This window comes from Danio rerio, chromosome 7 (assembly GCF_052040795.2).
Source record: "Danio rerio strain M-AB ecotype USA chromosome 7, GRCz13ab, whole genome shotgun sequence".
Taxonomy (NCBI): domain Eukaryota; kingdom Metazoa; phylum Chordata; class Actinopteri; order Cypriniformes; family Danionidae; genus Danio; species Danio rerio.
Window position 1 is genome coordinate 36477701 of NC_141027.1, and position 17686 is coordinate 36495386.

The 17686-nt window shown below is 36.9% G+C and overlaps 2 protein-coding genes across 5 annotated transcripts in view; one reads left to right on the forward strand and one right to left on the reverse strand.

The window, feature by feature from the left end:
- fto (FTO alpha-ketoglutarate dependent dioxygenase) overlaps positions 1-14761 on the reverse strand; it is a 231498-nt gene extending 216737 nt beyond the window's left edge. For all 4 annotated transcript variants that reach the window (XM_087261515.1, XM_087261514.1, XM_087261513.1 and 1 more), the window contains exon 1: positions 14692-14761. In XM_087261515.1, the coding sequence (XP_087117641.1) occupies positions 14692-14733 (42 nt within the window). In that variant the 5' untranslated portion in view covers positions 14734-14761. The remainder of the gene's footprint in view (positions 1-14691) is intronic.
- Positions 14762-14918: 157 nt separating this feature from the next.
- Positions 14919-17686, forward strand: part of LOC137496099 (uncharacterized) — a 52086-nt gene continuing 49318 nt past the window's right edge. The window contains exon 1 of the mRNA XM_087261518.1: positions 14919-15045. The gene's annotated coding sequence lies outside the window, so the exon portion shown is untranslated. The remainder of the gene's footprint in view (positions 15046-17686) is intronic.

Consider the following 17686-nt stretch of genomic DNA (forward strand, 5'->3'; position numbering starts at 1 on the left):
TCTTGTTTACCAGAGCTGGGTTGCAGCAAAATCCATTTAAAGCGGTGGTCCACTACGATATCATATTTTAAACTTTAGTTGATGTGTAATGTGGCTGTGTGAACATAAACAGCATCTCTGAATGTATTACGCTTAAAGTTCAATGCAAAGGGAGACCTTTGTTTTTACAGAGTTAGCTTAGCGAAGCCTACAATTAACAAATTTTAGGGACTACAAAAAAAATACTTCCGGGCCTGTGAGATCACAAATGAGTACTGACTTTCTTTACAATTCACTATTTTATACTGACCTTTTGATCTCTTCATTTATTTTAATTATACACTGTAAAACGTGATTAGTTACTTCACTAATCGACACCAAGCGACAAGCTGACTTTACTTAAAATTGTAAGTTGTAACAGACTTATAACTGAAACTTAGCTCTTATGCCCACTTTTGTGTTCATATGACTGTTTATTTATGTAGCATTGTGGTTCTGAGACACAACATTTCGTTCCAATGCATGTCCACACAAGTATTGAAATTACTTGGTTTGATAATTATGCCCAAAGTGCACATGTTAAACATGTTGCCTTAAATGTAATTAAAAGTGAGGTCAACTCATCACTTAAAAAAAAAACAGGTTTAATCACTTTAAGTAAACAACTAATCACTTTTTAAAGTGGAAATAAAAATAAATAGTGAAAATCCAGAAAAAGAGAGAATTATAAAATTACAAAACTATTGTTCCCCACACAATTCAGAATTGCATCTGTGATTAAAAGTAAACTATTATATATTTACTTACTCTAGTCCATGGCAGACACAAGTTTCCATGGTCAGCTGATATACTGTAAGAATACTGACAAAACCACAACCACTCATTATTAAAATGAAACTCTATCTACACAGACTGCCTGTGTTACATTATAAGGAACAGCAGGTAAATCCATCAAATTCATCTGAGAAGCCTCTAAAAGCCTCCTGTTTCTCTCTCTTAATCCATTGCCTGTGTGCACTCAGCAGTAGGTTGGCAGAGCAGGAACTACATTTTCCTGTCTGGCACATGCAGACATAAGCACAGCCTTCCAACTGGCACAACTATGGGGCAGCACCTCGTCACCCATCGGGCATTCACAGACACACACACACACACACCAGGTGCTCAGGCCCACATTCACTCCCCTCATTTATAGAACATAACTTATGATGTACAAATTAAGAGTTAGTGTTTACAGGCTCTAGTGAAAGTGGCCTCCTGTAGTTCCAGTGAAAGAGGGACTTTGGACTGGCAATAGGAAGCAGATGTTGGGCAAAGGGCTGCCATTAGCTAGTTTCCCTTTACAAGAAAAGGTGAGCTATTACACAAGAAAATAAATTCACAAATAAACAGCAAAAAAGGGGCCTGCTGTTCAGCGGAGCAGCCAGATGGATTTTTTTTTTCATTGCATGTTGTGTTGTGTAATGACTATATAATATAAAATTATATATATATATAACTTTTTTTTTTTTTAAACACACACACACACACATGGTTGAAGTCAGAATTATTTACCCCTCTGTTATTTTTTTTTCCTAATTTCTGTTTAATGGCCTGAATATTTATTTATATTATTATTTCAGTAAATAATTAAATAATATTTGACTAGATATTTTTTAGGACACTTCTATACAGCTTACAGTGACATTTAAAGGCTTAACTAGATTAATTAGGTTAACTAGGCAGGTTAGGGTAATTAGGCAAGTTATTGTATAATGATGGTTTGTTCTGTAGACTATAGAAACAATATTTAGCTTAAAAGGGGCTAATAATTTGTCCTTAAAATGGTATTTAAAAAATTAAAAACTGCTTTTATTTTAGCCGAGATAAGACTCTCCATAAAAAAAAATATTATCAGACATACTGTAAAAAATGTCCCTGCTCTGTTAAACATAATATAAGTAATATTGATTTTTTTTTTTTTTTAATCAAAGGGGGCTAATAATTCTGACTTCAACTGTACTTCTATAAAGCTTAAAGTGACTGTTAGAGGCTTAACTAGGTTAATTAGGTAGGCAGGTTAGGGTAATTAGTTATTAGCATCACAATGTTTCTTTCTCTAGACTATTGAAAAAAAAGAGCCTAATAATTTTGACCTTAAAATGTTTTTTATCTAAAAATCTAAACTGCTCTCACTCTAGCTGAAATAAAACTAATAAGACTTTCTCCAATAGGAAGTAAAATTATCAGACACACTGTAAAAATGTCCTTGCTCTGTTAAACTTCATTTGGGAAATATAAAATAAAATAAAGGTATGAATAAAGATCACAATTTATAACGCTTTAAATGGAAGCCACTTACTGCTAAACTGTTGATGTCTAGGTTACAAGGTCAATTTTATGTTTATTCAAAGCTTTTCTGAGGTGATCCTATTGTTATTGACAGCATTGATTATTGACTATACATCACTACAGATCAGCCCTATATGCCAGATCAACCACAATGTGCCTGACCTCCCCTTGAGTTCTATAACTCTCACACACACAGACAGACTAGAAAACGGGTCTGATTACATTATACCGCTGACAGAAGCATGTTTAGGCCTATTTTCCTATACCTTGATTACTTCAAGCATCTTGATTGATTGGACTGTTATCCAATTTAGTTTAAAATTGCTCCTATAAATGTGAAAAAAATAAAATAAAAAAATATATATATTTTTATCTACTCTCCTGCACTTACAGGACTCCAGATTAACATTGGAGATCAGTGGCTCTATGACACACAGGATGGATAAATGAAAAAATAGATAAATATTTTTCATTACAAACTGAACTTTTTGTTTAGCCATTGGTATTGAAAAATAAATATAGAGAGAAAAAAATTAAGTGAATGAACTCTGAACGTCTGAAATTAAACACAGAGAATTCCACATCAAGCTTAAACACTTCTTGAACTTTTGCGTGCATTAAATGCATACTGGACATCGACAGCCTTTTTGTGATCAGATCTGTCAATTTCAACACATATGTTTACACTGTGCTCAAATCAGATTTTTTTTCTCAGATCTGATTTTTTTGCATAGCTGTTCACATTGTTGTTACAAACGTGAGCAATATCAGGTCTGCGGTGTGAACAGATCATGATCCTAAACTGACCCATATGCACAAACGTACAGTTACGGACAGCACAAAATGTCTAAATATGCACACAATGTGTATACTGTATGAAGTAAGCACATTGTCAGATTATGCTTAAGATGATTGTTGTGCTTTTCACAGACAAACGCGGTGTTGTTCTGCTACTACAAATGTGTATTTTGCCATTTGAAACCTAAAATAAGTCACTTGTGAATGAAATCACTGATCATTTGTAATTTATTAAAACCGGGGCACCTGCCTTTTTTTTCTCTCAGGGAGAAAGTTCACCCTTAAAATGAAAGTGCTCCCTCCTTTGCGCACCGATCCTCTATCTGCAAGAGTTGACGCTCTTCAACTTTGCGATCAACCCGTCCCCCAATCGTTAACAAGCACCAGTTTTGGCTTTAATTTTTTTTTTCAAAATGAACAACCAACTTTCTGTGGTAAAGTCACATGTGAGCAAAAAATGTAGATTCGGGACAAATTTGCCAGCAGTGTAGACATATTGACATCTATTGACTCCTAAACACAATCAGCAGACTACAACACAGACACTAAATTGCATAATGAGCTTACAAATACTTGTTAAATCCTTCATTTGATCCCTGCTACAAATTTAGATTTCAGTAAAAAAAAGGGCTCATGAAACACTTTTTTTATTAGATGACCTCTGGTTTCGGGAGAAATCAATCTACTCAAGCCCAACTTTAGGATTGAGTGGCTTTATAAAAATTACATGCTTTGTTAAACAAAGAAGCATAAACAGGGTCAGATATCTAATGGGACGTTCATAATGTGCAATAACACGAGCCCACATGAATATCTAATAACCAAAGACTGAGCAACAGCCTATAACAGTTCTGCCGTGATCAATATAGTTAATAAATGCAAATAAGTTATAATGGAAATGAAGGATATAACCATAAAACGCATTTAGGCGATATGGGTGGGTGTGTACGCCTATGTGTGTGTGAGTGTTGGACATCGATGATATAAAGGTGAAAAGCTTCGCAACAAACAAATCAACCTTAATCCACACATTGGATCAATGCGGCTGCTATAGGCCTCCGGGTCGCCTTATATTACTCCTCAAACTTCATATTCACTCATTGATTTGCTTTTCAGAATAGTATATCACTGAGCTCCAATGGGAGAGCGGATAGAGACGGGGGCCAGGGTCAAGCACAGCTCGCATGCACGTTAGCATGATATTGATGTCCCGGCAGAAAGAAATGACTAAATATCCAGATCAATATCTAGTTTCCCTGCAACAGCCGAGCAACGAGGTGAGGAAATATAAATATACATCTTTATGACCACAGAAGCCATCATAATGAGAGAGCTGAATGAATGTTTCCCTTAAGGTGAAGTGTTTGATTAGCGAAGGGCAGAGGTTAGTGCCGATATATGCTGATCCAGGAAAAAACGAGACTGATGGCCAGGGCTGAGCAAGGGCTGCGGAGGTGACAGCAGAACAGGGCTGAGCTCAAGTAAGGAATGTCCAGACATGTTAATCGAGGTTTAAGTCATTCGTGATGAAGCAGATTTCATCACGGTAAATGGAAGGAGCTTATGGAAGGAACTACAAGTCTTCATGAATAATGTTAATTAAGAATATGTGACCATCTAAATATAAAATAGAGCCTTTTCACATATGTTTCGTAATAGCAAAAGTCCTCATAGTTAGGTAAATTTAGAGAGCAGCAAACGTATCACAAATACATTTTATTTGCATTTTGATTTGCTCAAATAACTTTCATGACTTTTAAAGGCTTAAAAAAACTGTGTGAGACTGATAATGGTCTTCAGAAGAGAAAACAATAACAAATTTAATGTCCAGACCATAGACACTGCATTACAAACACCTTGAATAAAGCCGCCTTTCCACTGCACACGACAAGCGACAGACCGGAAGTCATTCATTTCCAATGGAGAGCAGTCCGGGAGCTGCGTTGAGTTCCGATCATCTCCGTATGCAGAAAATTCAGATCCGAATTGAGCTGCGGATCCGTTGAAATATTTGAACTCCTGCGACTAGACCGTATGCGACCTGCCGACCGGATATGATGTATTCCAGTGTTGTCTAAGCTGATCCGTGCGCGCGAGATGAGAAATAGTAGTTTATTTGGTTATTTTTTTATTTTAAAAAGTATATATTAAAAAAAACTTTTCTGCTCATAAATGTAAGTAAGAAAGTAATAAAACTATATATTTTTAATGTTGTCTCCACATTCTCTCCAATATTTTAGCGGTCTATGAGTTTCTAGTATTCATTCATCCATTAAACGATGTAAACGCACAGAGGATAAAGACTCTTGCTTTTGCACTCCTTTATTTCGGACATCGTGAGAATCAACTTCTCCCCCGTGGTGCACGACAACACTCAAAATACTGTGCGGCTGCCACAAGGGGGCATATTCTGACAGTCGTGTCCAAATGTCGTGTGCAGTGGAAAGGCAGCTTAAGAGTTGTAAGATTATGAGTGTAAAGCCATTTTTAGAAAACAACAAAGTGTACAGAAAAGTCACATATAACAAGCATTAATATATAAACAAATAAAAAGAGTAAAATCACCATCTTGTGAAAATTGTTTATTACTTAAGGAAGGTCTTTATTCTATACACAAGCTTCATATGTGAAAAAAATTAAATTTCATCTTTAGATGAAGAGACAGTTGGCGCTAGAGGTGTGAACCTACATTGGTCTCATAGTTCGGTTCAGTTATAATTATTATCATGTCATTTATCATGCCAAGCATTTATAGCAAATAAACATGCGGATATATCCCGCTTGCTTTCTGAGCATTGTCATGCCAGTTCTTACACCCCTATGATTGGCCACACGCTCTGGCGCTGTTCAACGATGTGTGACGCTGATAAACGGCGGCAGCAATCACAGCAGATCCACAATAGACGCAGAACAGAAAACTCGCTCTGCAGACACACGCTCGTGTCTGGATCCACAAGTATCGCTGTATTAGCCAATAAGAGAGGAAACACAACGTAGCGCATACGAGATAAATGACGTCAGTACATACGAACCGATTAAGATCTATTAAACCGAAGAAACAATTCAATTTGACACCCCTTTAATGCTGTACTAAATTTAAAGTAAAAGTGGTAAAGTCCAATTAATTTTGCTTTGCATTAGAAATATTATGATGTATGTGAAGTGCGCATCATACAGTACACAAAAGTGTATATCGTTATGGTTTCATTATCATTTGGTAGGATCAGGTTAGTGCATGGGAGCAACAGTTTCATCAAATTGCATTGGACAGCTACATTAATTAATTAAACTTTTCATTTTGTTGTTGGAATTGCGTCTAAGTGATTGCTTTATTGACATGTGTATATGAAGACTCCTCTGCTAATCTATAAGTGGCTAAAAGAGAGACAATTAGAATTAAACTCAACTGACTCAAAAACTACAGTTTATAGCTAACAATATTTTTTCGATTAACAATGCATAAAAATTAATCTAAAGTAAAGACATTTAAAAATATTAAATTCCTTTAATTTCATTTCATGTCATTAAATTCATGGCATTTTTGGATGAAATAAATAGTGTTACAAAGACTGAACACTGAAATCATGGTTAAAAAAAAAAAACTCCACTGAAATAAGTGGTCTGAGATCAGCTGAAAAAGGTAAACTCTGAATCAGTTTGCTTGTGGTGAGAAAGCAACTCAACCAAAAGAAACAGCAGAACACAATGTGAGATGTTATGTATATACTTTATTATGCATATGTTATAATATGTAAAAAAAAAAAAAAAAGCATTATTTGTAAGTTATTTTAATGCCTCTTAAATTGTATTGTGGGTCTGCCTATAGAGGGGGGCATAAAACTTGATTTGGGGGGGGGGGGTTTGGGGTGGGGGGGCAGGGCTCTCTAAGTTTAGCTTCAACAAACCTGCCTGGACGTTGCAAGTATACCCCTGCAAGTATAAGCCGCAATCACACTGCATTTTTCACCCAATGGACTTGCATTCATACAGATGCGAATGTGATAGCTCAGAAACGCAAGGTCGTGTGACAAGTTTCGCATGTCGCAGCATTGCAAAATTCAAGCTTGGTGAACTCTGACCTGCGTAATTGCATCTCGTGATTGTGTGAGACCAAGTGAAGGTCAAATCATGACCTCATTTTATGTAAATGTAAAATAGGGAACAATCACTTTTTTTTTTTAATGTCTATAATCTTGTTTAATCCCACCCCTTTTCGCAGCACCATATGACAGAATTTCGCATGCTCAAACTTTAGTGTGACTGAGGCTTAAAACTTTCATTGGCTTGTTCAAGTGTGTTTGGTTAGGGTTGGAGTTAAAAACTGCAGGACAAAGGCACTCCAGGACCAAGTTTGGTGATCCCAAAAAAAAAAAAAAAGTGAAATGCCCGATTCATATTGTCAGAATACAAATACTCAAGAAACCTTTTAATTGCTCAAAAATATAAAATAACTGCAGCAAAGAAGACACAATAGGGCTACTGAGATGCTGTCTATCCATTCTGACACAACTGTACAGAAATTAGTAGAATCTCAAGTCATAGGCAGTTGTGCTATGAGATAAGTTTACTTCCCAGTGACAAATGTTAGCACATTTAAAAATACTGCAACATTGTAATAATTTTTAACACTTTTGTAAAACAAGGGAAACAATCTAGGTGTGAAAATGCCATTACATACCTACCAGAATGGTAGTGTAAGTAAACTATATTCAAAGAAGCAAAAACAAATGAAAATGGTTTTAAATCAGAGTAAAGAAATCCCACTTTAAATCCTTATAATTTAAAATTAATCAGTTGGCTCAATGCACTTTTGTTTTTGTGTGTGTCTTTTTTTTTACATTGTACTTATGCATTTATTTAATTATTTTGTGTAATTAAATTATTAAATTGCACATTTGACCCATGCATGTTAACCGCCCTTAATATCACCAAGTCTGTCCCTAACCTTACCAGTATGCCACTACAATGTGCAATACAATACGAACACAATAATTACATTGTACTTATTTTTGATGCAAGTAGCTAATTAAGGGCTTTTAATATAAAGCGGGATCAATTTCATTTAATATACAATGTTTAAAAAAACAATGAAAACTTTATTAAATATTAAAAAAAAAAATACAAAAAATAAAAAATAAAATAAGATGATCATTTCATGGGGCCTCCTGGTAACACCCTAAATCAGCGTTCTCCTTCGATCAATCAATCAAGGCAAAATCTTTCAGTTTTAAAAATAAAAACAGTTTCAGCAGGAGTCCAGTAAAACACTTGATTAATTATCTGGAAATCTATGTGTTTTATTTTCCATTCAGAAAATGGCTTCACCTATAGATTCGCATCAGCCTAGACTTATTTACAGCTCAAAACCATTAGAGAAAACAGCTGCACACTCGTGGTCCAACTCAAACACCGACTAACTACCATAAAAAGGAGAAGAGCAGATAATGCCTTACCTCTTAATTAAACAAACACCTCTGCCTCTACTTAATCACTCAGTCCACTCACTTTCCCTCTGTGTATCGTAAAACAAAAGAGGCCTGACTAAGGGGACATTCAATGACCCCGTCCACACCACCGTCCTGCCCTCGACCCTTAAATCACGGCCTCTGTGGGCTCTTCAGCATGGCCTGTGGCAGGGGAACAGGGTGGGCGGTGGGTGGCAGCAGTGGAAAGACTGACACGGTGTTGCGGCAGTAAGTAATGCGCGTGTGGATTAGCGCCATGATGGCCTGATCAATACCGGCGGTTCCAGCCATTAGGAATGCAGCAGAAAACGACCCCCTATGGCAATAAAGCATGGTGTCCGCCTGCTACTTCATTTGCTGCCTCCATTAGTGTAATGGTATCATTATCAACTGTGGCAGTATTTTTTCTAACACTCCCACCCTCCCTCGCCAGATTTTTTTTTCTGTCTTTTCAGATTTCAGAAATCAGAAGTCATGAGCTAGAACTGCCTCCGTATTTTGTTTCTTTTTACATCACCAAAAATAAATCTGCCCCCAGCACGGCTTGAACACAGGTCTAATTATGTATTCTTGAGTGTGTTTTATGTGGCTGTCCGACACTGTTTCTCTATTATGGACTCATTAATAGGACGTAGGCATACGGTGACTAACGGAGAGGGGGGAAACGACAAGGGGGGGCAGAAAAGCTGCTGATTACGGCGAAAGTGACACCACCTCCCGCTAAAACACCGGCTTCGACATGACAGCGGCTCGGCATTAGGACCTATAAATCGTTACTTTAACACTAATTTACAGAGGAACATTTTGTGGGAGAAATTGATTAATCAAGACTGGCTGTGTGGCCTCATAATCAGGCCTGAACTGAAGCTAGCTGTTAATTTAACAGAATTGCCAAGGGGAACACAAACCATTTTAATGAGTGTTCAGAAACGAAATGGGCCTAAACAGCTTCCTCCAGCAAACACACGAGCCGAGAAAGCCAATGAGCCGAGAACTCTCTGAAAGATGGGCCGGGTGGAGCGAAAGCCTCTAAACATCTGGCAACCCTCACATACACCAAAATATTGCACTTCGTTATTTTTATTCTTTGTTTATTATTATTTTTTATACAAAATGCATCACAGTAAGGCCATAAATAATTGTATGCAGTCATCAAACATTGTGTCGAAAGCAGCGATGGAGGCCAACAGAAGTTGTGTGAATAATAAAACATGCTCAACAGATGGAAAAATGACAGAAAAAAACAACAGGGACCACATTCCCCTGTTAATACAAATGAAATGTATTCATTTATTTATTGCCACATCAGCAACTTATGGCTATTTCATGGCAAAATCGATATACATAAAAATAATACATGATAAAAAGTCGTATTACAATAAAAAGTTACTTAGACAAATATATAGAATAGAAATAAATAAAATTCACACAAAAATATGTTCATAGTTAAACATGGTAAATTTTGGTAAACAATTTAAGATTCTTCCTGGTGTTACCTTTTTAAAAATATCCAAAGTATTCTCCTTATAAAAATTGACAAACGGTTTTCAAACTTCTCCATTCCAACAAAATATGTTTCATGGTAGGAGCAGCTTGGCAGTAGTTACATTTAGGTGGTGCTTTGTTATTCAGTAAATACAAATGAGTCAACCTAGAATGTCCAATTCGACATCTAGTATAGACAGTTTGTTTGTGCCTGGTCTCAAAATTATAATTTGCAAAGCGTCTTATATTTATTTTGGCAAAATGGAATTTATAATTGAATAATACTTCAGTGGGCTTCTTGTGGTCATTGGCAATGCAACAACTCTGATCATACAACAGGGCTCGAAATTGCGACCATTTTGGTTGCATATGCGCCCGAAATTTCATCTATGCGACCTCAAAATATATTTGGGAGCATTTCTGCGAGTGGTAAAAATTGTTGTGTGCGACCAGTTTTTACTGCAAAATGTTCACCACATGCGCGGATTCGGGAGACATTTACTCAGAATGCATCTCTAAGCTCTTTGTCTGCACTTGAAACGTGAAACGCAGCGCTCAGGAATGGTTTAAAACAGTTGTCATGTCAACTTGCTGCAGTAATCAAACCCAAGTCCGTAATGCTTGCCCCGCCTTCATGCTCTTCTTATTGGCCCACCACTGCTCTAGCACTGAACGCGAATGATTGGTTAATATCAGCTGTCAATCACTCAGTGCATTCTGTGGCTTCGGATGACAGATAGCTACTACCGTGAAAACCTGTAAAGCGCTGAAGATGAGAATGAAGATAACACTGACAGATTTTGTTTTAGAAACCATGGCATCTAAAGTTACAAATAATGACATCTTACTAGTGATCATGTGCTGAATGTTAGTCCACCATCTACACTTTTCCAAGAATAGAAGATTTCCAGTGGCTTCAAGTCCGCCATGAAAAGTCAGTGGGATGGAATTTTCAGGTAACTGTTTGCCACATCTAGCACGAGAGCTTCTGTTTAATCCTTCATATAATAGCCAGATGCTGTCCGCCGTGCAAGTGGCAGATGTCAAATTACACCACGTACACTATCGCAAACATGCATCGCTACTCCTAAAAAGACAGATATTGCTATTAACACGTATGCATATAATAAGGTACAGTATGTGTCAAAAACATCAGTGCAATATCAGACAGCACTTGTGAGAACACCACAGTTATATCGTTAACAGATTCATTCAAGCAGTGCGTGCAGGGCCGGTGAGCGCTCCGTGCTTTGGTCACTCAGTTATGTTATAAAATGTATTTTCTTGTGATAACGGGATTTCGTTGAGACATATTTTCCTCATGCTTGCATATATATAATATTTATTTATTTATTTTTATTTTTTGCTTGTTAGTTTGATTAGTGTTGATTTCAAATACAATAAATATGTTTGTATAAAACTTGTAGTAATGGTGCTCATAATTGGTGGGTGCGACTAAATTTTGGCTGATGCACCTAACTTTTTAAAGTTAGGAGCAACGGTGCTACCAAGCAAAAAAGTTAATTTCGAGCCCTGTACAATGTGCCTTGATCAACCATTACAAGAATATTTTAGGGTTTAGGGCCACGTAAAGGCTAATGCTAGAAGGATGAAGTCAGTTTTAAATAGACCATTAGCCAATAGTCTTCTTCTTTTAGTGGATGATAATAGAAGTGGTCTTTTTATCATACACGTGCACCACATATGCTTAGGAAATGCCTGGCAAAGCTGAACCAAGGATAAAAATAATTTCTTTTGAGATGGATAGTTCACAGGCCCTCTGCTGACATCCATCCACATCATAGTTATTGGGCATAAATGCACACATGTTTAAAGCTGAGATAACAATGTACTCCCTTTTATTTATTAATGTGATCAAATGGACTTGCATTTTATTGTATATTAAGGAGCCACACAAAAAACACTCCAGTCTTGCTGATCTGCGGCTTTCACTCTTATTTCTGTGATGTAGAGAGATAAGATGAAATTAAATGGACAGGCAGACAGGTCTGCTACCCTTTCCAGTCTGCTGTACAGACCCAAAACCAGCTGGATCAAGCTCTCGGATAGTCAGAGACTCATCTGGTCCCCACAGCAGCTGCAGTAAAGTGAAAGAACTACGCACTACATAGGTTCCCTGCTGTCAGACAAGATCCAAAAGCATGCCATCAGAGAGAGAGAACCAAAACTGAACAAAAGAAATGGAAAAAGTGGGAAATGAGCTCAGTAGATCAAAAAGAAAGAGAGAAGTTGCTGACAGAACTACTAATAATTCAACTTCACCGACTAGTGGATACAACATAGCACATTCACACAAGTTAAAATGTATTGGTAACCACAATGTAAAAGTCAGGTTCACAAATGATTTTGTTTCTTTTACAATAGCCACTAAATAAGATCATGTAATATTTGTAAAAACTTGACATGTCATGGACAAGACAAAACATGTCAGAATACTGTATATCAGGTCGGCACAATATATCATTTCACCATCGATATCACAATGCGATCATTCGCAATAGCCACATCTGTAATGTCAAGTTGAGCTTCAGTTTATTCAAAAACTTTAGTCGCATTATAACTGACCAGTGATCAATAACCATATTGTTGAGTGATTGTGAAGCTTAACCCTAATGGAGTGAAAGAATGCTTGTTTGCTTTGTTTTAAAGGCCTATAACCAAGTACAAGTACTTATAACAATAAAAATTCAATGCATTTCACTTTAATGGAATGAAGTCTATGCAGTTTTATTTGCTTACATTTAATTGTTCAACTTATACTCAAATACAGTTAGACTCATCAAAAATGTATTAATTAAATTATGAAGATTATCTGGCCTACAATATAATACCAATGAATATGAAATTATGGGTTCTTTCCAAATTGAGCTAGTCAAGTGATTTGGTGAAATAATTCTATTCATATTGCAATAAATTTCGCAGAAAAACAAAATACTGCAATGTGAGAATTTTCCAATATCATGCAGCACTATTGTAAATGTTGCTTTCCAACTAAACATCGCTTTAACAACATGCAAGATATCATTGAGAAGGCAAAGTGTCTTTTGCACTGGCTGTCTTCTCATTAGAAATAATCAACCTTTACTCTGTACATGTAGCATTATTACACGCATCAGCAGCAATATCAGCAGCAGTATTGTTCTCCAGCCTCCAGCGTAGACTGCAACTCTGCTCAAGAAGTTCGGCCAGATGAGAAATGGTCATGCCCAACTGAGCCTGGTTTCTCTGTTTAAGTTTTTTATTTCCCCTTCACTTTCGTCAATTGATGGAGTTTTTTTGTGTTGTAACACCAGATGTTTACAAATCACCACAACACACTACATCAAACAGACTAAAGCAAAGTTGATTTTAAGTAGTCTGAATATGGCATGAACTATGCAAGCAGTACGCTCTCTTGAAATGCAAAACCAACACACTATTATGTGTATTTTGATTTTCAAACAAAAGCATTTTGACTGTAGAGAACATCCGAAATTTACGAATCAACTTCTCAGGAACAGGTATAAATCTTTAAATATGACAGCATGTTAAACCACACACTTCCTCATGGGAATGATTTGTGTAACAGTTGTACAGGACTTTACCCAATAAATAAAAAATTACCCGAAACTGACATAAAATGTAGCAAAAGGTAGTTAACTTTAAAACTTTTACTAATACTAAAAACTTTAAAACTTTTACTAATAAAGAACTCACTTTCGATGTATATTCTGCCCTGCCTGGTTAATTTCTTACCTACTGAGTCTACTTATAATAGGGCTATTTAAAAGCCTGCTTGATTCTGGCTATTGCATCAACATCAATATCGAGGCTTGATAGAATTGATTCTCATGAATGCACAAACTGACTAAATGTATACCTTGAATGGAATGCAACAAGCTGTGTGCTCTTTGTCTAAGGTAGTTATTTGTAAGACCTGCACCATGTAATCAGCCTCTCATTGTTTATGTTGGTATAAAACCAAATAAATGACTGCCTAAACGTTCAGGGTCAAAAAGCTTCAAACCATAATGCTTAACAAAAATGACACACTGAAAAGCAACAAGTTCAGATAAACACAGCTGCACAACAACATCAATCTGTATATGCTAAATTATAAACACAACCGTTTCATTTCCAGCCCAAGCTCATATGTGAATCATGTGTTTAGTCAGAAAACAGGTGTAAACCCAACACATGCGCTTCATTCTGAAATAAACTAGAAACAATGGGTTCAGCAGAGACACCTTCAGAGAGTGACAGACACCTGGACTAGTCTCACATCTCCTCTCGACTTCATTCATTACCACCATCACTGAACACACTGTAACGCCGCCACACAGCCCGTTCAAGCAAAGTCAGAGTGTGGCAGTCATGAGAAAACACTCCCCCTGCGCGGTGCCTTAACACACACTCGCGTGCCGGACGGCTGTGTGCTCAAAGAGGCAAAACTCCTCCGATAAAAGAATGGAAACATTACAGGAGCAAACAGCAGCATCACATGCGCACTTCAAATGAACACACAGCACCAACCAGCGCATGCAATACCGCCGCGGACGCACTGAACGGTGGCTTATAAACTCCACAACTACATGTGCTGCTTGGCGAACTGAGAGAAAACTACAAGCGATACCTTTCTCCTCTTTTCCCTCTCACTGTCATCCGATCTTTTCATGTTCCTGAAGTACTGTTTACGCTGCCTCGGTTTCATAGCGCGCAGCGCTGGGTTATGTAGTCTTGAGAAGTGTGCCGTTTTCTTGTGAAATTATAGTGAGTAGATTTAAATATGAAATAAGCAATGTTTATAATGGTGTATGACACGTGCATGGCAATAAACGGCGTGTTGTTGTTTTATGTCAGCGTCTTGTTCTTTAGGTCCTTCCCAGTATTACGTTAAGAACTACGTTTCCCAGAATCCTTGCGCCAGGAAAGCCACGCTTGAAATTTGAGTCAAACCGGAAGTGGATATAGGTGCTTCTCACTTGTGGTAAAGTGGCGAGTTTGAAATAGTGTGCTCTTGCATTCTTGAAGTCATATTTTTAGCGAATTGAAGGAATTATGTACTAAATATACAGAAAGTGCATATTAATAGCTTATGGAGGTACCCTGCTGTGAGTAATAGAAATGCAGCACATGAAAAGTGCTCAGGTATTATTCTCTTGTCTTTTAGATATACAGTATATAAGCATTTCATGTTATGACATGTTAAAACTATATCATTGCTTTTGTTATTGAGACCAGGCTTTGAAAGTACATCAAGAGTAGGCTATACAAATAAATACATTAGGCCATTTTCACAGATATTTATATATTATGGTAAATATGTTTGTACATGTCAGTGTACTTAAACATTGTTTATATATATATATGTGTGTATATATATATATATATATATATATATATATATATATATATATATATATATATATATAAACACAATTTTTTTTGATAAACACTTAAAATATCTTGGCACAGTAAACATCTCAAACTAAATAATTAAAATAAATCACTGACCTCTGCTGTCTTCGTTACTTTTAAAAACACTTTGGAGATCTTTCTTTTCTTTGTGTATAAAGGCACTGCACTGCTCAGCTCTTAGCATGCTTGGATGTTGGCTTATAAGCGATTTGTTTTTCAGATGTTGAATCGTGGGCTGACCGATAGCTTTTGATGTGGAGATAATGTAACCAGAGCCGGATTAACCAATGGGCATTATGGGCACAGGCTCAGGTACCCGTGCGCACTAGAGGCCCCTGCGAGGGGGAAAAAATTGTCAATTTTGGAGTGTCTGTTTAGGCTAAATGCAATTAGCGCAGCTTGTTGGAGTAAGCTAGTCAAGCAATTCACGCCCATCACCGTTTGATTGACAGAGACAACATAACCACAGACAGCAGCGTGAGTGGCGTCGCTCGTAAAGCGCATGGCAACATGTTTTGACGTGATCGATTATGAACCCGGTTTCGAATCCAGCGTCTTATGAACAAGTTCTTCTTTTTTCCCCCACTACATATCAGATTTTGCCTACTCATTAGGAATCATTAGGAAGACAAGTGGGAATCCTTAAAATATACATTTATTACTGCTTCGGTGAACTTGAACAAGTAAATTAAAATCCATTAATTTTTACTAGTTGTATTAGTATTTTTTTTTATCAAAGTATGCTTTAAATGCTTTAAAAAATAAATTATATCTTTGTGGACATGAAATATATGTACAGCATATCATTTATTTAAAAAATGCGGGCAATACATTATAGATTAATTTTATTTTTAAAAAATTATATTAATCTTATTTTTTAATTCAACTATGATGGTATAAGTGTGCGGCTAGGTAGGGGGCCTTCAAGACATTGTGCCCAGGGGCCTATTATATTATATAAATTCTCTGAATTCTTAATCCAGGCCTGTCTGTAACCCTAAAAAATGTAATGAAATAGTCATAAAAGCTTAAATAAACTGTAGGTACAGTATAACAGAAAATTTTGGCGGTGTGACAGTGGTAAACCTTGAAACTGGTTATCAAGCCATTTAGTGTGTGTATGTGTGTTCAGTAATGTTCAAGAAGAACTCTAAACATTATTGGGACTAGGTTTTGTAAAATTTTGACACTTGATATAAAAAAAGATAATTTAATTTGAACATATGAATCAGATTTCGCCAAAATATATATTTTATATTAAAGGCCCAATTAAAACACACCGTCCTCCTACAATCAGATATAATTATGATTGTCTTGAAGCCAATGTGACCCAGTGATTGCACGTGGGTGCAGTTTGTTTTGACAATGGGCTAATTAACATCAGAGTGTAAATTAATAAGATAAGATTACACCGTAATTAGGTGAAATAATATAGCTGAGTTGAAACAGAGCAGCTTAGCCACTGTTTCTACTCTCCTGAGGTTTAGCCTTGCCTTCAGTGAATGGAAATCAGAAACAGAGCTTTGCAGCTCCTACAAAAATAGTCACCGTGCTTTGAGCATATTCCAAAAAGTCAGCCTTGCCAGGTCTCCTACAACCTCCTCTCCAGCTTTTGCCCAGGTGCTGTACAGCTGAAGACAGAAGGGCCCCAAAGCAGGATATTCTATTTTCCAAAAACACCACTTTGAGCTGTAATAGAATATGTAGCAGCATTTGTGTATGACATGGACATAACCCCCTCTGAGCGTCTGAGGTCAACAGATATCTCGTAATGCATGTGAAGCGGTGTTGAAAAGCGCTCCGCTGGTTCCCAGTTTCAGCCGAGGACAAAAGGACCGGCTCTGTGAAAGATATACAGGCACGAGCCCCGCGGAGGGCCAGGGGGGTATTAAAAGGTTTCGAAACACCTGCTATGTATTAGCATTACAGACTTTGATCAGTGTCTTCATTAGACTTCTTTGTAATCTCTCTTCTTTTATGATAGGGCCGACCGAGGCGAGCCTGGTACGCAGATTGAACACATGTGTTTTCTTCACCTGTCTTGTAAAAAGCTCAAAGCGCTCATACTTTCAAAGATTTCAGTATCTCTGTCATCTTGTTGCAATAAACACGAGGGCTCTTTTGATTCCTATTTATAACCTACATTTCCGCCCTTCTCTTTTAGCTTCGGAGGGAAATATGTGTTTGAAAAATACCTTGAGCAAAAGTGG